The sequence below is a fragment of the Stylophora pistillata genome, chromosome 12 (genome assembly GCF_964205215.1).
Source record: "Stylophora pistillata chromosome 12, jaStyPist1.2, whole genome shotgun sequence".
NCBI lineage: Eukaryota > Metazoa > Cnidaria > Anthozoa > Scleractinia > Pocilloporidae > Stylophora > Stylophora pistillata.
The window spans coordinates 1,022,418-1,049,498 of NC_142530.1; the positions used below are offsets into that span (position 1 = coordinate 1,022,418).

Consider the following 27,081-nt stretch of genomic DNA (forward strand, 5'->3'; position numbering starts at 1 on the left):
CAATGTGTGCATCTTTTTACACGCATGATTTACGGAACGGTCTTCATTTTAATTAGTTTGATGTTTTATTTATAACATTTTCCAAATAAAAGGTAGCATTTTAATTAAATCTTATTTAAACAAGGAGACACAAAGCTCTTTAGAACCGTACGCAACAAAAACATTTGAGCACAAATATACCCCCTGTCTAAAGAAATTTGCGTAATTTGTTCATCATTTCAATCTTCATGTTTTTTTCTTATATCTCTCTTGGAGAAATAATGAGATGTTTAAACCTTTATAAAAAAAAACTGGATTTTAATCTCGCTTTCAAGAGTGTTAAAAGAGTGAAAGATGGCTCTTAAAATTCTTTGAAATGGCTGCTAAACGAAAAGTGATGAAAAAAAAAAAGAAAATCTTTCTGAGTGAAAGAATGTTTGAACAAAAATACTTGAACAATATTAAGCCCTCTGTCTAATGAAAATATAAAATTTTCTCATCTTTTATTTTCGGATTTTTTAAAAATGTTTCCTTGGTTGAAAAAGTGAAATTTCAGCTCGTATTTTTAATAAGAAAAAAATTGACATTCGAACTTTGATGGCGTCGCCGTCGTTGTTTCTTGAACTCCCTAATAGAGCTCCGGGTTGCCGCGGGACAGTATAGGGCCTTAAGCAACGCGAGCGCTAACAACGATGGTTTGCTCGCAAGTTACGACACTGCTGAACCTCGCAGTTTGTAGGACGCATGTCAAATATGATCCTCTTAAAATATGGGCTGACTTATCATCGAGTTCTCTGGAACTCAGTTGAAGAGAAACAAACCGCTGACCCTTACGACAAATGTTCGAATCCTCTATGCTCCACGTTTGTAACAGAGGAAAAGTTCATCTTTGGTTCATTTTCTTGACAAGGCACATTTAATTTGACCTGTATTGATTCTCCGCTAGGCAGAAATAAGGCATTTGCAAGTCAAGGGAGCATAGGTAGCATGAATAATGAAATGCTACGTCAGAGGTATGCGTTCAACAACGCGGGCTCAAGTGTCTTAGGTCTAAAATTTTGCGAAATTAGCGGAAAATAATAGGGCTGACTTTTAAAACCGAGGGACTCTGTTTACGTCGAAGGCATTTTCTTATTTCCAGAGGTTTTTAAGGAGAACATTAATTTTTAAAAATTTTTAGGGGGTGTACCAAGTTTTTGGAGGTTGTTCTCTAAAAAAACAGCGGCAAGGAAAACGACGCCTCGAAGCAACAGAATAGGAAATCAACCATGCGAACGACTCAAAATCCGCGTTTCCGCAGCAAAACCCACCGCATGCGTATACGTTATTCAGCTCTGTCTGGCTGATAATTACCGCTTGAACGTAAAAAACACGAGTGCGAACAACCATCTATCTGGAAGCCTGGGTACAAAAAACTTTTGTTGACCAATCAAACCAAGCCTCTGTATCTGTCGCGCGTGTAATCACTTAATACACGTGAATTAATAAATGTATGCTAGTGAAACGCATGAAGATTACAGAAAGAAAATTGAATGATAATGGACATTGCATAGCCGACACAGCACATTATCTCCGTCTTGACGAGGAAGCTACTGTCTTTTTCTGGATGTTGCAAGCGAAGGGTACCTAATGTTGTGGAAACTAGTAGAAGGTGTTGGTTTGGAAGATCTTGTGCCAATACCAAAATCCCAGCCGGTATGTTGTTAGGAAATTTCTTTGTTTACTGTGGTCTTGCCGCTTGACAACGAAGTACTAAATTGAGTTTCAGTAAATTGAGATTTTTATCAGCTACTTAGAGATTTTAAATTCAAGATTCCATAAGTCGAAGACGGTCCACTATCAATCAGCCAGCAATAGTAAAAAAGACGTGGTTCTAAAAGAATAAAAAGGGTAAAGGAATATCAGTGCTTGTTTCTCTTCTTGATGCGAAGTTCAGTCTCTCGTAGCATATATAGAATGAGCAAACAAAAGAACTCCGTAAGATAAACATTTCAATCAGTTGAGAAAAGAAAATGCTTTTTAAAACCCGTTTTTAAACTGAAGCAAATATTTTGAGAGTAAATGTTCCCGTTTTAATTGTTTGTTTGACTTTGGCCACGAAGTTTGAATTCTTTGGAAAGTTTAATTTAGCAGTTTTTGTTCGCCGTTTTAGTTTTAGGAAACTGAATTACTTCTTGTGAAACTAACTTAAAAAATTAGGCTATCTACCAGACTTTAAAAGAAAAATGGCATCCATGAGAATGCTTTAGATTTTGCCAGAAATGTATTGTTAACAAAGTGGGCGGTATCTCTCTGAAGCAAACGTGCCTCGAATTAAAGTATGCTCGTGTTGGATACACTCAGTAGAGACTCATTGTTGCACTCATTCCCTTTATTCGCTTAAGTTCATGTAAAGGAAAATATCAACTGAAAATAGATCACAAAACGCTAACTGATTCGGTGTACTTGAAACGCAACAGGATATCGAAAAGAGAAACGATATAAAACGAATTTACATACCAACATTTACGGCTCCATTCCTCGAGGGGATATCCAAACACGTGCGTTCACTTAATGTACTAATTGATTACTAATCAAGTTTCATGATCGATAAAGATTATGACGTCGCGGTAACAGAAATGTTGAATTGTTACTGCAAGGCAGCGCGAATAATTACCAATGCACGCTTTTTCGGCGCTCTTCTGATATGGAGCCAGAATCCATTAAGACAATGTGATTTCAGTGAATGTAAGTAAAGACAGGTAATTTCTTTTCCAGTTCAATCAATTGTGCATCATTTGTAGCATTTTCACCAAGTCGTTGAGCGAACACCGTTTTCTTCAGTGTTCGCTTGCATATTTGGGCCCGTATGGGGTTCTACAATGTTCCGCATTATATAGCTATGTGTCGAATTAATCATTAAATTAAAAAAGGGGACATAGAAGCTGAACTCCTCGAAAAGTAAAACATTATTTTCACAGTAGCCTACGTGACAATAAAAACTCTGTTTCAGAAATTTCTCGCATGCAAATTTCAGTTCTCATTTTATCACAGAAGACTTTAATCTCCAGGGACAGTTCATTTCGATTAACAAGATTCCGGAATTATCTTTCTCTTAAAATTGCGGAATCTTCTGTTTGATAAATCTCTTGAGGATAATTTTGTTGCTTAAAGGACAGCGCGCTTTATTCATTTTCATTTATTTCTCAAAGTGTTTATAAACAATGACATACAAAGCTTCAAACGTAGTTTATATCTACGCAACGAACTTTGTATATATCTGCGTTTCAAAGTTAGCATACATCTGCGCAGCGAACAAAGTATATATCAGCGCGCCGAGTATAAACAGGCTAGAAGTCGTAGCGTTTCAACCTATGGCTCCTTCAAGGTAAGTTGATGAAATGTTTTTAAAAAAGGAACCTTCACACTTTTAACAAATATCCCTCAAAATATTCCAAATGTACTTCTTAACAGATCTGGCATAAGAAAAAAGTTGTCTTACCAAGCGATCTTATTTTTTTCTCGTTTTCCTAAGAAGATTCTCACAGCCACTTCGAATTTCCCGCGGCCGCCATCTTGAATAGTGCGCAATGCACTCTGGACTGAGAACGTTAAGGGTTGCTTGATACACTTACGGTGAAGTTTTTCACCCTTATTGATGCTATATTGCTGTCGCCTGAGGAAAAAGTTGGTGAAGCACTCTTCGAGAGAAGAGAGGCTGGAAAGTAAAGTAGAAGATGAATAATAAGTGTCAGGTTTTAATTCTAAAAATATCGACCACCGATCTAACACTTCACGGGGAAGATCTTAAGCAAGAGGCAACGAGAAACAATCGTAGATTCTAGCGGACAAATGAACTACTTTCGGAGGCATCTCCACTGATCTCTTGTGTGGGGTGAACGACTTATTCCTTATACCCCCACTGAACCCATCCTTAACGTCAATAAAAAGAGACGTCAATAAAAATTATTTCTCTGCTGATGAGGCTTGGTTCATTTATAAAGAGCAAATCTTTTCATTTAATGCATCTCATTATATCATCTTGTTTTTAGGGCCGACATTTCTCTACTGGTCATCGCATATTGGGCAGCCTGACTTCCGCTCTTGATGCCAAATACGCGCAGATGACATATGGGGAGCACTACAGAAAAGTAAGTCACTTGTGAGCATTTCAAGGTCTATGCGCGAGTCTTCACGCGTGCATGCGCTCAGCTGCTGAAAATGTGTTCATGTAAAATCTCGCGCCATACTAGTGCCCAGCTGGCGCGCAGTTTTAAAACTCTGGGGAGCCTCCTACATTTGCTTTGCGATTTGTCAAAACGAATCATCCCTGCCTCTCAACCAATTGGATGCAAAGAGAAAAACTAATTGCAACTTGGTCACTCGCGTTTTTCCCGCGTTTGAGGTCGGTCACATGTTTATAAAATGAGGTATACTGTAAAAGAAGAAGAAGTTTTAATTAGTTGGGGCCGGGATGGTGTTTCTGTATGATAGGTTACAACTAAAATATTGCATTGGGATAAGTTGTTTAGGGTTAGATTTCCTTAAGCTTAAAATAAATTATCATTTATTTTGTTATCCTCAGAAAGTTGAAGCTGCTTTGGAGCGTGAGCGCCAGCGATGTGCTGACGTTTTGATCGAGCAGAAGAAAAAAGCTTCCGAACAGAAGAAGTTGACATCGACAATGAAGACACCAGTGTCCTCTCGATTTGGAATAAGACCTCGGCCTCGATATGATTTAAAAGAATTACGTCATCATCAAAGGAGATGCGCAGCTTTGCTTTTCAGAGCAAGGGAACAAGGCGCACATAAATTACCAGTTTTGGTATGTTAAACCCTTTCACACCCATGAGGGACCAAGACAGAATTTCACCTTACAATGCCAGTGCAATATCAAGAGGACTAGTGATGAAGATAAAGAAAAATACCAACTAGGAGATTATTAGTTGATCAAATACCCAATTCTCCAAAGAAATATCATAAGAATTGTATGAAAGTCAGAAGGGAGAATTGCAAATGAGGTCTCGGTAGCGAAAGGGCTATGTGCGCAATAGATCTATCTGCTGAGATTTTCCGAGAGATTTCTCTGCAAGTTGTAAGAAAACCGTTGGAATTTGATTCAAGAGATTGTGTAGGAAGTTGCTTACTTCCAACCAGTCCTCTCCGACCCAGGCTGGTTTCCTTTGCAGTCCTTGTCTGGTCTCGTCATTCAACGGGTTCTTTTCCCGCCACTCGAGAACACATTATGTGACGCGACCAAACGACGGCTGCGCAGGAGACTGGTTCAGCATCTGACTAAATTTGAACACGTTGTATTCATTTGCAGGTCCAGTGGGCCCCCAAGCGACGTGAAAGTTATTATCTAATGAGTGAACGTGTGTACAATGATCGTGTTTTGATGAAGATGAGGGCAGACGCTGGAGACAGCCCTCTTAACTTTGACTTTGCAAACACCGACGGTGAAACGGACAATCTACATGATTTTCAAGAATTAGTTACTAAAACTTCCGAGGAAATCAAAGGGTTGAGCTTTGATATTGATACGAAGTTCAAGGATTACGATTATGACTTCAGTGAGAATGAAGAGGGAAATCAACAAATGACATATGACAAAGACAGGAATGGAACCGAAGAAGAAGTTGAAAGAGGTAACGAAGAGAAAGGTCGGCGTAAAGTGGTGTTCAGTGATCACGTAACGGAGTCAGACATCGATGCTATCGACGCCAAGTCCCTCGCACGGTCCAAGCGGAGGGGACTGACGCAATTAAACAAGGGACTGGACCCAAGCGATATTGACCTAAGTACTGATTCTGGAGACGAGGTTCTTGATGGAGAGTACGATTCAGCGGACGAACAAAGCGCAGATTCACCCGGCCTGAGATTAAAAGATTCTAACAAGTCAAATCGTTCCAGGAAGTCTCGTAGAAGGTTGTCTAGCCCGGATTTATTGTCTCTTTTACATGGAAACTCGGGCGACGAATACAGCAGTGATTTTATGTCTGACGACGATTCAGAAGCAAAACAGTCTTGTGACGAGGGTGGTATACGGCCAACGGAGAATGGGAAGAAGAATCCAACCGGAAAAAGGCTCCACAGAAATAGACATTGTAAACATACACTGAAACAAAAAGCGCAAGATTACTTCAATAAATTACCCAAATTACTCAAAACAGCGGAGCTAAGGGCTAAGCTTCCAGCGAAATCAAGAGAAACAAAAATAGACAAAATTGGCAGTGAAGTTGACCACACATGCATGGAGCAACATAAGATGGCTTATGACAGGGCTCTGGCCTTAGCCAGATTTAGGTCTCTTCCATTTAGTTACTCACTCCTTTCCCATGAAATTAACAGAATGAACTCGTTTTCGTATTTTTCTTACCTCCCTGGAAACCAAAAACCACCGGAAGATGAAGAACAGGGGGAAAATAAGTTGCCGAAGAAGAAACAGGCGCAACCCTCACGAAGCGGAAGGGAGGCAATATTTGGCGATATAGACATGGACGATTTTTACAATCAAGAAGATGAACTTGTCTATTATGTTAAATCCGAAGAGTTGAAAAACGTCGTTGCATCCACAACAACTGGCGATGAGAGCAGTAGAGTTGAAGACGATATTTCTTCTCGGTCAGGAACTACCTACACCTCGAGGTCTAACACAGTGAAACCCTACTCCACTCTTGGGTCAGAAAATGAATTCTGAGCTCATATCAGTTCGAAATGTTTTACTCTGCAACTAGACTCGCCTGAGGGACCGGTGATTATTTATCACGTGGGGGAGGTCGGCCGGAGGTTTTTGGCTGAGTCACAATAAAATTTACCAAAATTCCCCCTTAAGGTCTCTGATGTACCTTCCTCACTGGCAGTCAATTTTCTACAACCCTGAAAACCATGTGGTCCCCCCAGAGTCCTCCGACCCCTCCCCTCCCCTCCCCTCCCGGGTGATAAACAATGACTGAAGGTTTGATTCTTTCCATATAAAGCGGGTAGAGCAGAAAGGTTTTTGCACAAAAGATCGAAGGCAACACTGCTCGCAGGGTGAAAACGATTGTAAACTGAGAGCTTATTTTATAGTTTTGCACGGTTTCCAAAATGGTTTGAACTTTACTGTCGGGTCAATTTAATTTAAAGAAATTGATAATTTTATGATTACAAGAAAGAATGTACTCATGATTATCAACTTGTTTTAAACTTGTTTATGTTATGGAAAGTTCTTAATCGATAAAGCATAATTTTTCCAGTTTATTTTCTTGCATCTTCCACATACGAAGACGTCAAGGGTAGCCCTATCTTTTCAAGAGGCAAACGTGTCAAGGATGGACGGTTTCATGTTTTCAGCAACCGACAGATTTCATCCTTCATTTTTCTTCGATGTGTCCATTTCCCTTGTTCTAAAATTGATAGATATGTTGATTGATTTCATTCCCCTGTAATTATCTGAATCACCTGAAAAAAATTAAATCAAAATTGAAATTCAGCCATAATTCAAACATCATATTCTCTGAAATATATAAGAGGTCTACATTGCGATCGGCGAGTTTAGTCCCTTGAATGGTTGGAAAGTGATTTAATAAATGAATGACTGACTGAAAGACCGAATGAATGAGCGAGGGTGAGTGAGTAAATGCATGCGTGGATGAACGAGTTATGGAGTGAGTGAATGAATGAAAGGGAATGAATGGATAGATGGTGGGATGAATGAATCGACGAAGGGATGGATTTATGAATTTAATAGATTTATCATGAATGAGAAAAAAGACGAGAAAATGAATTTACTCGTGGATGTGTTTATATAAAATAACTGTTTTTTAGCTCTCCTCTGGCGAACACGTCATAGTCTGTCTATACAATAAGCTTATCTGCTTAAGCGGGCGAGCCTCTGGGCATTTGGAAGGTTATTTGCACATCACATAACAATTACTGTCGTCTTCCGTGATAGAAAATCATCTGCGAAGTTTAGATATATTTAATTTGTTTTATGTGTAATAGCTTTTGGACAATATTGATTCCGAAAGGACGCAGACTCATGGGAGCCTTAGATTAAAAACATAATCTTTTAAAATACTTAATCATTTCTTCTCAGAGTCAGAACTCGCGCGCCCCTTCCCAATAAAAACAAAGCTGTCTGTATTGTTGCGTAAAGTGTATAACCTAACTATATATGTTGCTGGTGTCTTAACAAAGACATGTCAAAGAGTTGAGAAGTCTTTACACGAACCGACAACAGCTGCACGATTTCGCTATATCCGAAATAATAGCGATTAGACATAACAAGAAAGGAATTTAATATATACGGCGGATGAAATTTCTACCAGAGATAAGTTTCTTTTGATTGACGTCCTCTCCTCGAGGCATCTGATTGGCTATCGTCGATATTCAATACATGCAGCTAAATATTCGCTGTTGAGAGGTAGTCTGTATTTACTATACGATCGTTGATTCCAAGGAAATATTTATCATTCGAAGCATTTTCGTTTTGATTCCCTATGCCAAATGTACAGCTGTTGTTTCAAGAAAGGTGAGAGGTTGTTAACATATGCCGAAATCTCGATTTTTTCGTTCAGTTGAGACCATTGTATCTTTTAAGTTTAAGGCGACTTGAAGGCTGCCGTGGTAGATGTGATTTAGAATGGCTGTAAAAAGCGTCTTTTTTTGTATCCGAGAACTGAATGTAGGTTTCACCTTACGTCTTATTATGAGAAGAAATATCTTAAGGACTTACAGAAGTCAAACGAAAACCCGAAAACACTAAATCGACTCCGCTGTCGGTTTATCGACGGCTGCGCGTAGCCAGACATGGTTAAGCATACAGCATCATATCAAAATCTTTCCCTTTTCCTCCAAAAGTTTTCTCATTTTAAGATATCTCTTGTCTGCTATAACTTTTCCAACTTATTGTTTTGTTACCGTTTGCATTTGTTTTAAAACATACTTTCGTCTCTCGAGAACTTTGGCGTACGCAAGACTGACAATTCGATTTTTAGCCCTTTGTGGCGCCTAGACACACACAAGGTGCTTCCACATTAAAAGCCACAGTCACGCTAACGTTATTGTTTTATTGCAGTTAGGTAAAGATCGTTTGTTGAGATGGAAGATTACTGTCTCTTATTGCTACTCGTTTTAACATCCTTGACGTGCATGAAACCCGGTAAGAATTCGTCAACAAATCGATCTAGACAGTAACCTGTATTGTGTGATTAAGGATTCTACCTCGGGACATAATTCAATCCATTTTGAGACTGTATGGCCCCAAAGGTTTGAGCGACATATTTCTCGTAGACTGAAGGTCTGTGATGAGTTGATTTTGGAGTACTAATCTTGGAACAAAAATTATACACATCTACATCTCCTCCTAGATGTAGAGAGGGTGTACTGTCAAGAAAGTTATAGTTCCTCGCTCCTTGACAATGCTGCAAGTGAATAAGAAATTGCCCTCCAGCTATCAGGCTTTAAACTAAGAGGTGTGAATTAATAATAATCGCAGACAGTCTTATGTGAAAGAAATAAATGAAAATACACTCAGCTCAACGTGCAAGAAAATATTGGCTACTTCTAATAACCTGTCACACGGATATCTTGATGAGGGGAAAACGGCTTGTAAGCCACAAATTGAAGTATGTCAGGAGTTGATCAGATTGGTTGTACGAACACGTGCAATTGTGATATAAACATGAGCAGTTTTGGCTATACATCTTTATCTGGTTCAGCGACAGAGGTGATCTATTTTTAGATCAAAGCTGGATATTAGGCTGTTTTCATCAGTAAATTATGTGAAGGGAGTGTAAAAAGTGGGACGGATGTTGTTAGTGTTTAATTATTGGGGTGCCTCAACCTCCAAACTAGGTTAATTGCACTGATTACTAAACAACCATGTTCCAATTGCCCTTTCATTCTTTTTCTAGGTTCTTGTGGGGGTGGAAAAGGCTTGACCTGTGAATCATACCACCCAGATAAGGATATTTTGAATGGAAATGAAACTTGTGAAAATACAGAGTATTCCTGTTTCGTTTTATGGAAAAATTATGTTAACGAAAGGAATGAAACATTTCACAAAGTTCTGAAGAAAGGGTGTTTTCAAGTGTCGTTCAACGAGAAGTCTCGAAACTGTAAAGCTGAGTGTATTCAGAATCCAGAATATGATGCCTTCAGAAGTCACAATGTTTCTGGATTTTGTTGCTGCAAAGCCCATATGTGTAACAGGAATTTTACTCCAGTTTATTACACTGAGTCAACAGAAAGGATTGCACCAACTTTCAGTCCAACAGGTGAGTAAATGCCTATATACTACAGAGCTGTAAATTGGTCAACTTAAAGAACTTCTTAAGTGGGTATTTTGCTGGGATGATGGGGTAATGGTCAAAATGTCTGTGTTAGAACTCTTTCTGGTGGTTGATTCAATTCACATTATCAACTTAGCTCAGTGTTTGATGCTAAATTTTTGGCCAATTTACCCTTTGGACAACCAGTTTTGTTTTCTGGTTGCCCATGGGTTATTTTGGTTGCCCACTTAAATTCAAGAGGCTTGTTATTAAAATCAATAATATTTAATAGTTAAAAAATGTCAATTATATTATTTTTTAAGACCATCTTGCAATAAAATTGACATGAAGTTTTGTCAACAAATGAGGATGTTGTGAAAACTATAACAAACTGTTATCTAATAATTTGTAGTTCACTTGTCACCTAAGCAGTAATTAGGTAAATACTTTGAAAAAATATTGGAGTGCATTTGGCCATGTAGAAACTGGTTTCCATTGTCAAAAGTGTTCCTTTCATGCTAAGAAACATGGTGGCTATGGAAATGTTTGCATCTTCTATGGCATTGGACATGTTTTGAGGTTTTTACCTACTAGATATATTTTACAGGCAAATGAATAAGATGGCAAAGAGATGTAAGGTTGTTTATTTCTTCGTTGTTTTGTATGGTTACCATGTCATATTACTAGTTGCTTTCTTTGTTGCAAATGAGATCATTCTTGCCAGGTCAGGCAAGTCTTAGAGTTGTTTTACTCACCCAAAAAGAATTTTGCATGTCTCTGGCAATGGGGCAAGCCTTAGTGTCAAACACTGCAGATGGGGATGGATTGTAACCTCAAAGAGCAAATTTTAATATTTAATTTATGTCCTTGGTTTACAGATTCTCCTGGGGATAGTACAGACAAGGTTGCCATCGTGGTGGCATGTGTGATGTTTGTTGTTCTCAGTTTTTTGCTGACAGTAGGTGTTATCTATGTTTACAAGTCTAAGTGCTACAAAGCCAAATATACTCCTGCAGATCCTGAAGAAAAGGTACCACATGGACCTGAGCTTGATATCAGTGGTTTGCGCTTTGATCAAATGGTTGGACAAGGGCGCTATGGGTCGGTGTGGAGATGCTATCTTAAAGGGGAAGTTGTGGCTGTCAAAGTATTTCCGCCAGGGCACAGGGACACATGGGAGTCTGAACGTGAGGTCTATGAAGGACAGTTATCGCATCCAAGTATCTTAAGGGTATGGTTGCATCAATGGACTGTTCTGTATTTGAGGGTGGATCACTGTAGGTGACATGTTACAGTGAGGGGTGTCTGTGACAAGCAGTTCTGTTTGTACCATAAAAACCCACAGATAAGCCGCACCTTTTTTCCAAAAATCGTTGCTAGAAATTGGGGGTGTAGCTTATATTCATGCAGGAACATTTGAAAAAGGTGTCATGTTTTCCATTTTCATGTCCAATCTTATGCCTGGGTACTAAGCTTTGAATGTTCCATTCACGTTCTTGTTGTAATGCAAAAATCTATGGAAAAACTGTGTTGAATGAAGAATTCCTGTCAACAAATACCAGAAAAAGATCAATCATATGTTAAATTTGGCAGACTTTAAAGTATTGAGTTTACGTTTGATGAACAGTTGATGAAGAAAACTTTTCAAGACTTGACTTTGAATTTCTTTGATTTTTTTCAAAAAACTTTTTTTCCAAAATTTGAGCTGCGAAATTCAGGGTACGGCTTATCTGCAAGTTTTTGTGGTACTTGTTTGAAATGAAGTTGTGACAGCATGTTCAGGGTGTCCATTTATGAATAAGATGTAGAGGATATTACATGGCTTCATGGCGATACAAAATTTCTCTTTGAGTGTTGAAAAATATTTCACGAGTGAGCAAAGCCAACCAGTGAAATATTTTTCAACATGAGAAGAGACATTTGGTATCTCCAAGTATAATTCTTGATGGATAATTGATTAAAATCTTTCCTTATGATTGGTTATTGAAGTGAGGTATTGAGCGATATTGCACTCATGGCTTCGCGATTCGTGTGATATTGGTTTTTGTATGTGATTTTGAGATGCATAATTCCCTTGTCAGTTAGTGAGTTTTTCGTTAGTAGTAGGAGGTAAACCTAATATCTTGTGTTGCTTAAAGTAAGGGTTTTTTTGGTAAACAAGTTTAGAAATATGCAAATTTGGACATTTTCAATTCAATAATTAATTATTTACTCTATGTAATCTTCAGTCTTATTCCTTGAGTAGTCCAAAAAGTCCACTTGCAGCTACATGTTGGTGACTGCATTTAATTCCTCAAGTTGAATCTATTTACAGTCTATAATTAGAAATTTTTTGTCTTGCAGTTCTATTTTGCAACACAAAGACAGCAAAGTTATGGACCAGAGTATTTGCTAGTGACTGAATACCACAGTAAAGGTTCCCTGTTGCAGTATCTTAAGTGTAACACAGTGACCTGGCAAGAAATGTGCAGTCTTGGCCATTCACTGGCATCTGGGCTGGCTTACTTACACAATGATGGTAAATCAAGGACTTTAATCCTTTCACCACAATTTGCTATGTAAACATCTCAAGGTGGGGTAACTTGCCAAGCAGGGGTTGTAATCATGACTGTAGAGAGCTGGTTTACTTACTTAGAACAGACTCCTCTCAACAGGTGTCAACTACTATCAGCACCACACAAAGGACTCATTCAGGACATAAGCATTACAAACGGACTGAGCAGAACAACTTATGACTGACTTCTGCCACTTGAGTCTTACAGCTAATAACATCACGGCAAAACTGACGAATCATTTTACTCAAACTGGACTAAGAACGTTCTACTGACAACAACCATTCACTTGACTCTGATGATGACTTCCGCACAGGTTATTGAAACGTCAGTGACCGCCACCGACAACAGTCCTTCTCAGAACTACACTCACCCAGATGATCGCACTACACTTTCACAATTATGTTACATTTGAAAGTGCATAGCCTGTGTACAGCCGCCCCATTCCCTTGTAAAAATCGGGGAAGGAGCGTCTGTGATTTACCGTTGCTAATCGTGTATGGGGACCACGTGATTTTGCCTGGAATGTGTGGAAAATGATCTCATTGGCTGTTACTCATAGATCATTACATCATGCGAACCACGGGTTTCGATTGGCTATCAATTTCGTGGGGAATTGACTTCTGAAATGTGAATACTTCTCTCAAAGTACACATTGCTCTCACAATAACATGTGCACGAATTAGCGATGAGTTTGCGCGCTCTTTGTGGGAAAAACATTGTTCAGAATTCAGATAAAAATCCCGTTGACAGATGGAAGAGCTCGCTTGAGTTTTAACATCCGGGAGAAGTAGCTGTCGCTGGAGTGTAAAGTGTCTATAGATTCCGCTTGAATTTGCAGAAATTGCCTGTCGACTTTAAAGAAATGAAGGGCTCTTCTGACGAATCTTTGCTTTGTGAACTCTACGATTCGAAAGATTATCAGCTCTAAATCCTCTTCTTCTTCCGTTTTCCTGTCACCTGTCAAAGTGAATCCTACTCCTCATTCAACCATCACGTTTAAAGCAGTGAAATCACAATTATTTTACCACTGCCACGTAGATGCGAGAGCAGCTCATAGGCGACGATTGGGGCTGCACAAAAGGTTGTTGGAAACAGGATAATTAGTATTGTAATGATTCAAAATTATGTGCCGGAAATTGAGTGTCACGATCTGTACGCTCCAATAAATCAGTTTGTTTATCTTTGTTGGGAAGAATGTCAAAGCCAATCAACTTACGTTTTGATCAAGGTGTGTTCATGAGATAAGAAAACCAGTGTGGATAGTTCTTTGGTTGGTCAGAGACCTTGCCTAATATTGTTCTGTCTGCTTTTTGAAAATAAATTCTGGAAGAGAACAGTGACAGTGTGGGCACCTCACTAATTCCCCACAAGGTTAATGATTTCCTGTATCCAGTGGGAAGACTTGCATACACGTCTTTTCCTTCAAAAAGGGCTTGGAGACATTTTTTCTTGCTCGGTATAGAGTGAAGCAATTTTGAAAACGTCGCAAACACTCTCAATTGCTCAATGTAAAGTAGTCACATTGACCACCATTTTGAAAATCAGGATGAGTTGAGACGAACCACGAAAAATTTGGCCCGCAGAAACCAGTTTTTTAATTTATGCAAAGTTATTCCCATACATGATTAGCAACGGTAAATCAGATGCTCTCTCCCTGATTTTTTCGAGGGGATGGGGCGGCTGTACACAGGCTAAAAGTGCACCAACAACCTCATCCTGGGATCCCAGGCTATTATTTTGACCACAGCTTCGGAGGTTACCTCACCGATCTGGAGTCCCCCACCTTCATGTAAACAGGCGCTAAGATTTTTGAGTTGATCCAATAAATTTCTTCTTTTGGTTCCTTCAAGCCTTAAGTATTGTGCCTTAATTGTGTGACCTATAATTTCTCCTCTTAATCATTACAGCTCTAACTTGTCTTGTTCTTGGCCTTTTTTCCCTCTTACTTTATAGTTAATTAGTTGATATCCCATTTAATTCTCCCTTTGGTCTCTTTAGAACTTTACGTTTCTGATTCCATCTGTATTAAATCAAATTTACTGTCTTTTTGTGATTTAAATTGGCTTCTGCCTCCCTTTATAATTAGAACCTTATGTGATGTCCTTTCCTTGAGACCTTTCGTACGGTAACCAAGCATGTTTATCAGGACCTTTTCACTCCCTTTTTTTCAGATAACAATGAAGGTAAACCATGCTTTGTTCACCGTGATATAAGCAGCAAGAATATACTAGTCAGCCCAGTGATCACTTGTGTACTGTCAGACTTTGGTTTTGCCATGAAAATGCCAGAAATTGGAGCCACTAAAGGAAGTGATGACATTATCACAGAGGTAGGACACGACTGAGAATCCTGCATAATTTCAAAATATAATAATAATAATAATAATAATAATATAATAATAATATAATAATAATATAATAATAATATATGATAATAATAATAATAATATAATAATTTCAAACTCAAACAAACCTGAAAATGGTATGGACTGTCTGTTGGGTACAGAAGCATCACATACTAGATCATTGAATTTTTACTTCTGTGGAAAGCTCAGGTCACAAATACAGAGAAGCCATTTTCAAATAAACATGCTAATTACAGGGTAAATTATCCACTTTAAGGTTACACAATTCAGCCAAGTAAGACAGGACTATCACCAACTGTTGAAGACTTTGATTACAAAAACGATGCAGAAGCTGTTCAAGATTTTGTAATAATGAAGATAATTATCTAATAACTTTTGTTGGTGTCGCATAACATTTGCAACTCGGTGACACTCCTTGTTGAATAATCTTGTCTAAAAATAGTAGTAATAGACCACTTTCATAAATGGCTGCTGGATTAATATTCTTTTGTTTAAATTTAAATTAGCCTTTCTGGCCTTGTTCTCCAGTACAAAATTCAAAAGAATACATTATCTCAAGCAAGGCCAGAAACGCTAATTTAAATTCAAACAAAAGAATATTAATCCAGCAGCCATTTATGAAAGTGGTCAATTGTATAGTTTTATAGTTTAGTAGCAGTGTTTTTAGAGAACCCTTCCAAAGGATCTTGAGATTAGTTTATGTTTAGAACCTTTCCAATGATCTAGAGATTAGTTTAGTTAATTTTTTTGTTTTGGTGGACCAACAATCATTTTCTTTCCCTTTGTGATGCATGCTTCAGTGATGTTCATTTTATTTGAATGTAATTTTGATATGAGCAATAAATCTGAGATTAGGTCACTAGTCACAATTGGCATAATCTCAATGCTCTGACATTTTCTTTTGCAGGTTGGAACACTTCGTTATATGGCTCCTGAAGTTTTAGATGGAGCTGTGAACTTAAGGGAGTGTGAGGCATCGTTAAAAGAAATTGATGTTTATGCTATGTCAATTGTGCTCTGGGAAATAGGAATGAGGTGTTCTGATATTTATGGACGTAAGTTTTTGTTTGTTATAGGAGAAGTATGTTTCAGAAACTGCTCAGTGCTTATCTCTGCTGTTAAAAAGTGGACTGTATTTTATGCTGGAGTATTAACACTCCCAGTCTATTCATGCTATAAAAATAACGGCCTTAGCAGTCTAGGACCTTCAATTCTTTTTCATCTTGAAGGCAGACTTGACCAATTCATTTTGGGAGTTTTCTGTCATAGTTACCTATTTGTGGGTTGTTGTAAATAGGGACTTTAAGCAGTCAGGACGGCAACACCACAGAATACATCGATTAAAAAATGAGTTTCTACTTTTGGTTAGAATTTTGAAAATGGCTGCATGTGTTTACCGTCTCATAGGGCACCAGACCTCAAACTCAACATAACACATAAAAGTAGCGTTGAGTTCCAAATGTAAATTAAAATAATTTGCCGCCATGGTTTTGCTTTGCCGACGACACAAATTTTGGTGATTTCACATTGTTGTTTTGCAAAGGACGGCTAAGAAATGTACAAAGTTGTAAAACGCACGTGCTGGGCTATTGTTCGTCCAATTAGATCTATCGTTTTTCCACGTTCTCGTTACCGTTGCCGTCGTGGTTTTTTTTAAAGTCCCTAATGTGTCCCCCTTCGCATTCACCTTTTCTCCCATCCAGGCGAGCCTGTGCCAGACTTCAAACCGCCTTTTGAAGCTGAGCTGGGCTCATCCATCACCAGTGAAGACATCCAGGATTATGTTGCCAGGCAGAAGAAAAGGCCAGGGTTTCCAGATGTGTGGAAACACAATCATCCTGTGAGTACTTTTTGATGCAGTTGTAAATGTGGTGTGATTGTCTGAGAGAGGGTACTTTTTAACAGTAAGGTTGTCAATGATAGGGATCAAATTTCAGAGAACTAATTTTACAATCAGTAACTCTGATGAGAACCTCTGCTCAGCTTGTCAAAAGGTCAACTTCTGTCTTGAATAACAGTCTTTTAGGACTATTCTCATCTTGATGACTAGAGCACATGATCCTTTGTTTCTCCTATTTTCTGACCACTTATTTTAGTTTTAAAGCATTACAAGTATCAACTACTTGGAAGAAATCTGCAGTTAACTAGACAATTGCTTATATTTTGTTGTTAAAATATCCTGTCTGAAAAAGGTTTGAGAGAAACTGTTAGCTTAACAGTTACAAGTCTTTGAGACAGTTAAAACTTAGTAAACAGGACAAAAATTAGTCCATTAATTTTGTAATTCCTAGATTCAACCTTAATAAATCCTTAACAACCAAGTAAGTCCAGTCACGATGGTTGCAATTGACCCTTGTTCTTTTTTTGTGTCTTAATTGACTATAAGGAAGGTTAAAAAAAAAACAAAAACAAAAAACAAATAAGCAAATTTTGATCATATGCTTGGTTAATAGTACCTACATCTGTTCTTACTCTTAAGGGTCTAAGAACATTGAAGGAAACCATAGAAGATTGTTGGGATCAAGATGGGGATGCCAGACTCTCTGCGCTGTGTGTGAAGGAACGTTTCTCAGAATTGTTAAAAGACTATCCAGATGGCCTTGTCTTCACATCAAGTGTTAATCCTGTGCAGAAGATTCTCCAAAACTACCCCACAGCACACTCACAGAGCTTGTCAAGTGTAAATGGTCCTGTGTCCAGTGTCCCACCTATCATAGCTACATACCCATGGGTGGATAAATCCTCAAGCAACAGTATGACCATGACTACTGTATGAATATGAACCTAAAAAATCGTGAAATAGCTGGAGGAAATGAACTCTGAGTTTATCAGAGAGAACATATACTGGAACTGGACTTCTCTAGAGAAGTCAGTTGCATATCATACAATTGCTACCATTTCATGATTGCATTTGAAGCCTATGTTTTGCTAGGAAAGAAAACCAACTTCCATGGCTGCCAGCATTTAGTCTTTGTGCCTTGGTAAACTTGAATACAGAGTGTTTATAAGGAATAAGAATTTTCGGCCTAAATTTTATTTTTATCCCAGATGCTGAAATTATTTTTCTGTTACAACATTTATGTGCCGATAAATTCCTGGAGCAAGGGTTTCAATATGTTGGTAACCGGAAGTCTATTGCCACCTTAAAGACCTCTCAAGGCTGTCTGTTTAGCCTGTGAACAGGTTCTCATGCTTGGATTTTGTCATAGAGGATGCAGCCAATTTTGCCATCAGCAGGCATGTATGGAAAAAGTTATTGAACCCCCCCCCCACCAGATAAAGGGTTGATTTTAATCGCATTGCTTGCATGACTGTCCTGGTTTTCTGAAGAAGACAATGCTGTGATTTGGGCATGCTTATCAGTGTATAGGAGTAGTTTTCACGAACATTTTCTCCTTGATAGACAAGTGCTACATTCCTCTACCTGTAATGAAAAAACTGTTGAATTGATGTTTGTATATGAACAGTAGTCAGTGTACTGAAGCCATCATAACAGTGTGCAGTTTGGGACAGTTGAAAGTTACTGTAACATATCTTTGTGAAAAGACAAGTAGATGTTAGTTTGTTTTTGTAAATAGAAAATAAAAGGTGATCTGAGCTAATTTGTCGATGAAAAGAAAGATGTTACTCATTTTTCACAAATGAGGGAAAACAAAATGCCAGATTTACTTCAAACTTGTTCAGGGAATAAAACTCGTAAACAAATGGGCAATGATTTGGTCTTGTTTTCTAAAAAAAAATATTTTTCACTGGCTTTTATTCAGTCGTCAGAATCAGATCACAGCAGGGATAGCGACATGGCATTTTTGCCAATGAAGAGTAAGCCAGTGCTAAAGGCATGCACATTTTACTTTAAAAGACAGTGAAGGATATTTTGATATTTCTTTTATACCATAATCCATTTTTAAGAAATGGGAGGATGTTTACTGGGCAGGGTCCTTAATTCAACACAGCCCTAAAATAAGCACCGAGTCATAAAAATAGGCAATGTATTGTTAATTGATTATGTACAGAAACATTTGTGTATATATTAGTCTCAAGAGCTACATAGGATTCTGCTGTTTTAAGGAAGTGTGGATGTCTTTCTCTACATAATTTGTGCTGAGTAAACTATGTTTGCCTCAAGCTACAGATTCATAGAATAAAATCCCACTTAAATGTTTGTCTTTTTATGACATTCTGTTGTGTCTTGTCAAACACCTTTGCAATGTATTAAATCAATTAAAATTGTAAATTAAAAGAGGATTAAAAGATACGACAGGAGGCCTTGTATACTATACTTTTGGTTTCTGGCTGTGACAGGTTGTTGTAACAAAATTGTACTTAGTTTTGCTCCTCTCAGTTAATATTCATGTTTGTTTGTGGTTTTATCAAATTCATATTGGTAAAATTTCATTTCATTTATATACCTATTGTAATCTTGTTTAGAATACATCTTGTTTGCAGTGAGAGAACTAAGAGTGATTCCAAGCCCTTAGAAGTTAGAAGAGATTCATTTAGTTATCAATGATTTATTTTATGTGGAGAATTGTATAATTACAAAAATTATCAATATCTGCAAAACATTTAGAGTTTTTAATAAAATTACTTTTTGGCTAGCAGTTTTCTTGATGTCTGTTTTATTCAAGATTGCAGTTTAGGGAGGGATACCTTGAGTGGAGTGATACTGATGTACTGGATCAGTCAGTTTGTTTGGGTAATATGATTTTTAGTGTCATTTGGAACAAACATCAGCAAGCACTTAGAAGCAAATAATTCAAAGACCACAAGTTTGTCTGGTCTGTGAAAACTAAACAACAGTATATATTTTTAAAATATTTATTTTTGAATTTTATAATGTATTATTTCTGTTGTCATACAATTTTCTTTCAAATTATTTGCACTCCTCTCTGGTGCTTTTCATCAATACTTTAAATTAAGTAATACAAAGGAACTATCCCTTATTTAAGGTATAAATGCATCTACAGTACAACTGGCACACAAATACAAGTATTTACAATGCGTAGTTTAAAGCTACTGACCACAAATTTCACAAAATAGTAAATTTGAAAGCACCAGTGATTCAAGGTGGCTCTAAAAAAAAAAGCTGACTTTGAGCCAAAAATTCAATTTTAATTTGGAAAGGAAGTATGGAAACTGCATCTCTACTGCCAGCAGTTTTTAAAATGATGTTCTTGCGACAATTTCATAAAGAGAGAAGAGATGATTTTTGTGTGAGTTCACAAGTTTTGGGCCCTGAATTCGGTGTTATGTTTAAAAACACTTTTTAAATAGTTATTCTGGTATCCTCTTGTAATGGAATTGGGAAGAATGTAGTCCCTTGATAAGTGGTTCAAGATTTTGGTGCACTTCTTCTGACATCAGTAAAGAATTGATGACTCAAGGCATTCCTTGCTGAAATGCGACTGGTTGGTTCATATTTAAGCATTTGCTGCAAAGTAATAGTAAAAACGAACTATTGACTAAAAGATATTCCAAGGACATTTAAAGAAATAATCTTTCAAACTTCTTTCATGTTCATGGTCACAAAGTATTTACTATCAAACCAATCAACCATTTTAGCTAATAAAACAAGACTACAAGTTGGCTGGAAGAAATATCTTTTGGGATAACTAGAGTCATTTTAGCCTGAGCTACTAGGTCAGGGTCAAAATGAGCTCTTGAGAAGGGCCTTAGCATAGTTATGCCCAAGAATGAACTGTACCACAATTATCATCACGTTAGAGGGCAGTGGGAAACTGAAAAAAAAAAAAAAAAAAAAAAAATTTGACAACAAAACAGTTTGAACAATCATGCAAATGTACAGTACTAAATCCAAAATATCTATTTTAGCCTGCAAAAAGTGTCACAGTGCCTAACAGAGTAACAATAATTTCATTTCCAGTTGTCCTATCTTTTCACCTTACTCTGGATATTCCTTTACCTGTAATAAATCAGCACCCATTTGACCTAAAGCAGGAATAACTTGGAGAAGATTTTGTACAGGCCATTTGGGGAAAGAGGTTTTATAATCAGGGAGCTCAGATACTCCAGGCCATAACCTCTCATCTGGAGTTCCTAATGTTCTGTGAAGAAAAGTTCCACACGACTTAATATCTCTTCTTTGGATAGAGATGTTCTGATATAATTAACATTAGAGACCAATAGCACTGGTTCTGTGATGGTTGGAAGAAACCTAACCCTTGAGATTTTTTTATAGTATTTATTGACAGATTGTTTCAAATCTTTTTTGTTCCATTACTTACCTAAATATGCGATACAGCTGATCAATTTCTGAGTCTCCAGGGAAAAGAGCTCTTCTGGTTATCTGTGAAAAGTCGATGGGGATGTTTAAAAATAAGGGAACACATTTAAGAGGATACAATATGCAGGGGAAAAAGCATCTGTACTGACCATTTCAGCAAATATACATCCAATACTCCACACATCTACTGGGGTGGAGTAATAACGGCAACCCAAGAGAATCTCAGGTGCCCTATACCACAGGGTTACTACTTCATGTGTATAAGATCTAACTGGAACTCCAAAAGCTCTAGCTAGACCAAAGTCTGCCAGCTTAATGGATCCATGAGCATCTATAAGTAGATTCTGTGGCTTTAGATCTCTGTGCAGGATTCGATGTGAGTGACAGAATGCTATGCCACTTAACAACTGATAGAGGTAGCTCTGGAAATGAAAAAAATTAGAGTAAGTATAGTTATTCAAAGGAGTTAGGCTGTTCAAATGATAGCTGATCCCAACACTAATATAAACCTTATTTAACAATTATTCGCTGAAGGCGAGGTGAATATCGTCGAATAATCCCCGAGACGAAGTTAAGGGATTATTCAACAATATTCACTGAACCCAAGGTGAATAATTGTTTTAGTAACATTTATTAACATTTTATATAAACCCCGTGGAGCAGTTTATATAGCATTATATCAGGAACTGCTCAACCAATCAGATTGCTGGAAACTCTTTGCTCAGCTCTGAAATTAAACTAAAGTGTAAATTAAACATGGTAATGGCCTAACTCAAGTTCTCTGTAGCTCAGTCATAGGGAATTGAAGTGGGAAAGCTGATGGTCTGGGATTTGAATATTTGAGGGTGATAACACTGTTCAAGGCAGGTACAACAGAATTTCAAGGATGGAAAATCTGTCACCTTGACTAAAGGTAGTGACATTCCACCAGCAGGTACTGAGTCCATGTACTTTTTAAGGTCTCTATCAAGGAACTCAAACACCATGAAGAGCTTCTTTTCACTGGGAACCACATCTAACAATCTGTGTGAGAGAAAGGTTACACCTGCCTCCAAATTTCTCTAAAAGTTCTAAAAGTTAGCAATACAAATTTTCAATCGAATCTACATGTGTTCTGTTTTACAACACAGTTAATAAAATAGTACAAAATTATTATCATGGTGATAATTATCATGATAGTACAGGTAGTAACACGATTTTGTGTGCAATTTGTAGTCTTTGAAAATTTGCAAGTGCTTATTGACACCAAATTGCATGAAAAACCATGTTGTTAATTGTTAATAATTAACATGAAAAATGCATCACAGAAAGTCAAGATAGACAAAATTTTGACAGCACATGTATGCTTGTGTTACAACTTTGCACTCCTATTACTACAAAAATGCACTCGATTTCAGCCAATCAGATGTATATTACCTTTTCATCTATATTATTAAAGTTATTAATGCGATTGAGGCAAATCCCAGGTCCCATCGACAAATCCTGAGTTTGCTTTATTTCCAGACTAATTATATTGAGAAAACAAAATTAACAACAACCACAAAAAAACTGAGAAATAAATTTGTCCTGATATTTTGCAAGGAATTGTCCCCTCGTGAAAAAGGTTGACGTAGTTTCATTGTTCTTCCTTTATTCAACACGTGGGTATAATAAATGTACGTGGTGGTGTAATACTCAAACAATAAATGAAAAGCAATGGTTTCCTCGCCTTCCTTTTGCTCATCGCATATGTCTGCCTAAAATATAAACCCTTCACCATTAAATCCCACGATCAAAAAGTTAGACAGTGTGCATTAATTTCCGTACTTTATAGCAAAATGAACAATCTAAGACGAAATTATTGTGAACATACTAATTATCGAAATCGTCATAATATTCTCATAAGTGCAATGAAATTACAGCATTCAACATAAATATAAAAGGCCTGGATTTAAAAAAATACTGAAAATACTTTCGTTTAAACAGAAGCGGAGTGTTTCTTGTCGAACTTCATAGGAAGAGGGCACTTCATTAATATCGGGAAAACATTGTAGTGGACATCTCCTGATTTAAATCAATTGAAAGCGCACGAAGATCCCACGGGTAGTTAGCTTGGTTTCTCGTTGAAAATGTCACAAAATGTGCTGAAGTTAAAATAAAGTCGTGAAATGAAAAACTCCTTTGTTTAAGGCACTCTAGAGGCTTCATAACAGTACCCTGACGCTCCTTGCGCATTTTTTTTCAAATAGTAATTAACTTATTTCGGTCAAGTCCAACATTGCCATACGCTCATTCATTGGTAAAATTCCTACAGGACCTCTGGTATTTTTAGTGCCAGGATAAGAATTTTCTTTTCATACCATTTGACCAGAAGTAGTCAGACTGACAGTAGCTTCAATATTTGACTGTCCTTGTTTCACTCGAAGTGAACTCGAGGCAAGAGAAACCAGAAGTCTTACCTACACGACAGGTACAGCTTTCAGTTTTTTTCACCTACCTAACCACATTTGGGTGACTCAGTTCTTTGAGTAGCGAAATCTCCCTTATGGCTGTGCTTGGAACTCCATCAGATTCCCTGAGAAAAAAAGCAACGTAGTGTTAACTAGCGTATAAATGGCTAAACAACCCTTGCCAGCTTACAATTTGCGTTCGCAGGTTGCCACGTTTATCCCTACGCTTTTAGAGAAAGTTAAGCCATGTTTCCTCTAGTTAAATGCAAAAAGACGAAACGTTTTAGTCACACTGTCCTTAATTTTCTAACAAACCTAAAAATGAACCGAAAAATTTGTAAATTCCAGGGTGAACTGAAGGTTAGCATACACAAAACTTTGCACCACTTACGAATCTAAGCGGATCTTTTTCAAAGCGACTGTTTGTCCTGTTTCGATGTCTTTTGCTTTATAGACAACGCCGTATGTTCCTTCTCCAATCTTCTCAAGCTTTCGGAAAGCTTCCATGAGGGAGAGAGAAAGAATTCACAATTCTCGGCTGACCCCTCGTCATAGAAAAGACGTGGAAGTTCAAGTTCATATATTTTCTTTCACCTCAACAAACATAACGCGCGGGTTTCCGCGGCCCGTTCCCGCTACTTTGTTACACTGGTGATTGGTTGATGTTTCCCGCGCAACAATCTGATTGGTTCTCGAAGCAAGTTACTCAAATCCTATTGGCTAAATCTCGATGTAAGCCTGCAGGCAGGTACCTTTTCGGTCAGTTATCACCCCCATCATATCAACATGGCGGACGAGCGACTCATTTTGTAAGTCTTAAAACTTTCGCAATTTTTTGTCGCCTCTCAAATTGTTCTGATTAGACAAGTTCGAGATTGAAAGAGGAATATAAGTATGAGAGGACAAAAATAATGTCATATCACGAGACAAAATAATGTCCCGTGATATGGCCGAGGCAGCTGAGTCACTATTTGAAGGCCTTTTTAGTATCTTCAAAAATAGTATACAACGTGGCATTTTCCCCAGTAATTGGAAGATTGGAGAGGTAATTCCAGTATTTAAGAAGGGGACCAAATCAGACTGCGCCAATTACCGACCACTGACTATGCTTAATTTAAATAGCAAAATATTGGAGAGCATTGTTTGTGATTCCTTAGATTATCACCTTGTAACAAACGAACTTATACACTCAAATCAGTGGGGTTTCAAGAAAGGTGTCTCCACCGAATCACTACTCTTGTATCTGACCGAAGCATGGAAAAAGGCAATCGATGATGGCTACAAAGTTGGAGTTTTATTTGTTGACTTCAAGAAGGCGTTCGACACCGTCGACCATACCATCCTAAAAGACAAATTGTCCGATGTAGGTGTGTCTGATGTGTTCTTCGAGTGGATCGCAAGCTACCTTCATGAAAGATCCCAATATGTTACTGTTAACGGTGTACGATCAAAGCTACAACAAATTGATATCGGTGTTCCACAAGGTTCTTTACTGGGTCCCAGACTCTTCACAATATATGTCAACGATTTACCGAACTCGTCCGAAACTGGGTGCATTCATATGTTTGCAGACGACACCACAATTTATTACCTTGGGAAAGGAGTCGAAGAAATCATTGATGCGTTAAATTTAATATTAAACGACTTCAAAGTGTGGTGCTGTAAAAATCACCTGACTGTTCACACTGGTAAGACCGTGGCAATGTTAATTTCCAGTCAAGTCTTTGTCGGACCAATGAGACCCCTAATGTTCGGAAACTCTCACATTTACTTCACCACCAAATCTACTTGCTTGGGTGTTGAAATTGATTATAAACTGAACTGGAAACCGCAAGTTAAAGCCCTGCACTACAAGTTTGGAGGAAAGCTAAAATTCCTTAAAAAGCTCAAAGCCCTACCATCAGGTGTACTAGAAGAAATATATTTTAAAGGGATTGTCCCAAGCATCACATACTGCATTGCTATTTGGGGGTCCTGTTCACCATCTACATTTAATGAATTGGAACATTTACACTTGAAAGCAGCCAAACTAATCCATAAACTGCCCAGCGAAACTCCTGACTCTGACGTCCTTGACCTAGTTAAATGGAAATCATTAGGCTATATTTACAAACGTGGACTCGCTTCTATAATGTATCAAGTACATTATAATAGTTTACCTGATCAACTTACTGCCCTTTTCACAAAACGCAACATTGATAGTAATTATAATCTAAGGCGTATTAATGACTTTCCGCATGTACGGTGTAACAGTGACCTTGGTAGAAATAGTGCAAGGTACAGAGGGCCCATTGTCTGGAATTTGCTGCCTAAAGCCATCAAGGATGCTTCCTCTCTACAGCTTTTTAAACAAAAACTTAGACAGGCCTCAAGGACATTAGATCGCATTCAATTCGAAAAGGAGGCCTGTGTGATAACATCAAAGCAAACGGATTTTTTATACTTTTAAGTCCTTGAAATTTCTTTACTTTTTCCTTAGAATTGTCCATATATTTAAGTAGTTCCTTTTTAGTTCCTGGCAGGTCCACACCAGCCTTTGGGTTGCCACAAACCGACCTGCCTTAACAAAAATTATATGTATGTATGTATGTAGGAAAAGAGGAAGTTTTCAAGGCTTCGTCAATCTAATCATTTCAGTTCAATGAAAATCATGAGTGGCATTGTTTCTTGCAAAGAAAGTCTGCGTACTACCACGCGAAATATAATCACGCTAGAGCTATACGATCACTTAGGATACACACATCAAACCCTTTTTTAAAGTTAAATGTTATCAATAAAAAATGTTTCGACTGCTTCATTCATTATATTAGAGGGTAGAGAACTCCACATGCACATGACCCGTTAGTCTTACAGAAAATAAGGTGTAAGTCTGGGACGTATCCTACAGAAATCATAATGGAAGCAAAGATGTCACAAAATGCCAGGAAAGAGCAGATAAATCATTCTTTAACTCTGCCTACGCGTTGCCTGTTTCTTCCTCGATATTTCTTTCTCTATGTTTACTGCAAAAGGCTCAGAGCCTCAGTCGAGGTTCAGTCCATTGATTAGCGAAATTTGGGTGTGTCCAGGTGAGTTTCTAAAAGTGAGTACAGTACCTCAGCAGGGTGCGGAGGCGTAGTTCGGAACTTTGCTTGCAAAACTGTCTTTGCTTACATTTACATTTGGCTTACATTTAAATACGTTATGATTTTGTGAAGATTTATATGAGTAGTAGAAAACAGAAGAACTGACTTGAATCACAAATCTGGATGAGAGTGAGCGACTGAGGTTTACA

General features: G+C 37.8%; 3 protein-coding genes and 1 long non-coding RNA gene across 5 annotated transcripts; 2 read left to right on the top strand and 2 right to left on the bottom strand.

Annotated features, from left to right (window-relative positions):
* The first annotated feature begins 35 nt into the window (after positions 1-35).
* LOC111320805 (uncharacterized) lies at positions 36-7,432 on the top strand. Of its 2 annotated transcripts, none has more exons than XM_088741293.1 (4): positions 36-1,674; positions 4,011-4,109; positions 4,544-4,783; positions 5,285-7,432. In XM_088741293.1, exons 1-4 carry the CDS (start codon positions 1,609-1,611, stop codon positions 6,656-6,658), a joined length of 1,779 nt encoding a protein of 592 aa, XP_088597419.1. In that variant the 5' UTR covers positions 36-1,608; the 3' UTR covers positions 6,659-7,432. The 2 variants fall into 2 exon arrangements, with proteins under 2 accessions (XP_088597419.1, XP_022779239.2); XM_022923504.2 differs by lacking the exon at positions 36-1,674 and adding an exon at positions 2,145-2,706.
* Positions 7,267-9,005, bottom strand: LOC148718344 (uncharacterized). The gene is made up of 2 exons (XR_015994052.1): positions 8,678-9,005; positions 7,267-7,401 (listed from the first exon to the last, which is right to left on the bottom strand). It is a non-coding gene; the product is annotated as an uncharacterized LOC148718344 (long non-coding RNA).
* On the top strand, positions 8,326-19,735 carry LOC111320804 (activin receptor type-2A). Its single transcript, XM_022923503.2, has 9 exons — positions 8,326-8,473; positions 9,020-9,103; positions 9,858-10,220; positions 11,093-11,445; positions 12,558-12,732; positions 14,941-15,098; positions 16,042-16,189; positions 16,838-16,974; positions 17,614-19,735. The coding sequence occupies exons 2-9, from the start codon at positions 9,043-9,045 to the stop codon at positions 17,908-17,910; spliced, it is 1,692 nt and encodes a 563-aa protein (XP_022779238.1). The 5' UTR covers positions 8,326-8,473; positions 9,020-9,042; the 3' UTR covers positions 17,911-19,735.
* Positions 19,736-19,936: 201 nt separating this feature from the next.
* Positions 19,937-24,607, bottom strand: LOC111320806 (cyclin-dependent kinase 2). Its single transcript, XM_022923505.2, has 7 exons — positions 24,199-24,607; positions 23,855-23,932; positions 22,281-22,401; positions 21,528-21,800; positions 21,380-21,441; positions 21,058-21,199; positions 19,937-20,565 (listed from the first exon to the last, which is right to left on the bottom strand). The coding sequence occupies exons 1-7, from the start codon at positions 24,312-24,314 to the stop codon at positions 20,467-20,469; spliced, it is 891 nt and encodes a 296-aa protein (XP_022779240.1). The 5' UTR covers positions 24,315-24,607; the 3' UTR covers positions 19,937-20,466.
* Positions 24,608-27,081: the final 2,474 nt, after the last annotated feature.

Excerpts from the sequence above, each read along its gene's own strand:
- LOC111320805 (XM_088741293.1), top strand. The coding sequence starts at position 1,609 with ATGTTGTGGAAACTAGTAGAAGGTGTTGGTTTGGAAGATCTTGTGCCA. Across the intron at positions 4,110-4,543 it reads ATGGGGAGCACTACAGAAAA|AAAGTTGAAGCTGCTTTGGA; the intron begins GTAAGTCACTTG and ends TGTTATCCTCAG. Across the intron at positions 4,784-5,284 it reads CACATAAATTACCAGTTTTG|GTCCAGTGGGCCCCCAAGCG; the intron begins GTATGTTAAACC and ends ATTCATTTGCAG.
- LOC111320806 (XM_022923505.2), bottom strand. The coding sequence starts at position 24,314 with ATGGAAGCTTTCCGAAAGCTTGAGAAGATTGGAGAAGGAACATACGGC. Across the intron at positions 21,801-22,280 it reads TGTCACTACCTTTAGTCAAG|AGCTACCTCTATCAGTTGTT; the intron begins GTGACAGATTTT and ends TTTCATTTCCAG. Across the intron at positions 20,566-21,057 it reads TGGGTGCTGATTTATTACAG|CAAATGCTTAAATATGAACC; the intron begins GTAAAGGAATAT and ends ATTACTTTGCAG.
- LOC111320804 (XM_022923503.2), top strand. The coding sequence starts at position 9,043 with ATGGAAGATTACTGTCTCTTATTGCTACTCGTTTTAACATCCTTGACG. Across the intron at positions 15,099-16,041 it reads GTGATGACATTATCACAGAG|GTTGGAACACTTCGTTATAT; the intron begins GTAGGACACGAC and ends TTTCTTTTGCAG. Across the intron at positions 16,975-17,613 it reads TGTGGAAACACAATCATCCT|GGTCTAAGAACATTGAAGGA; the intron begins GTGAGTACTTTT and ends CTTACTCTTAAG.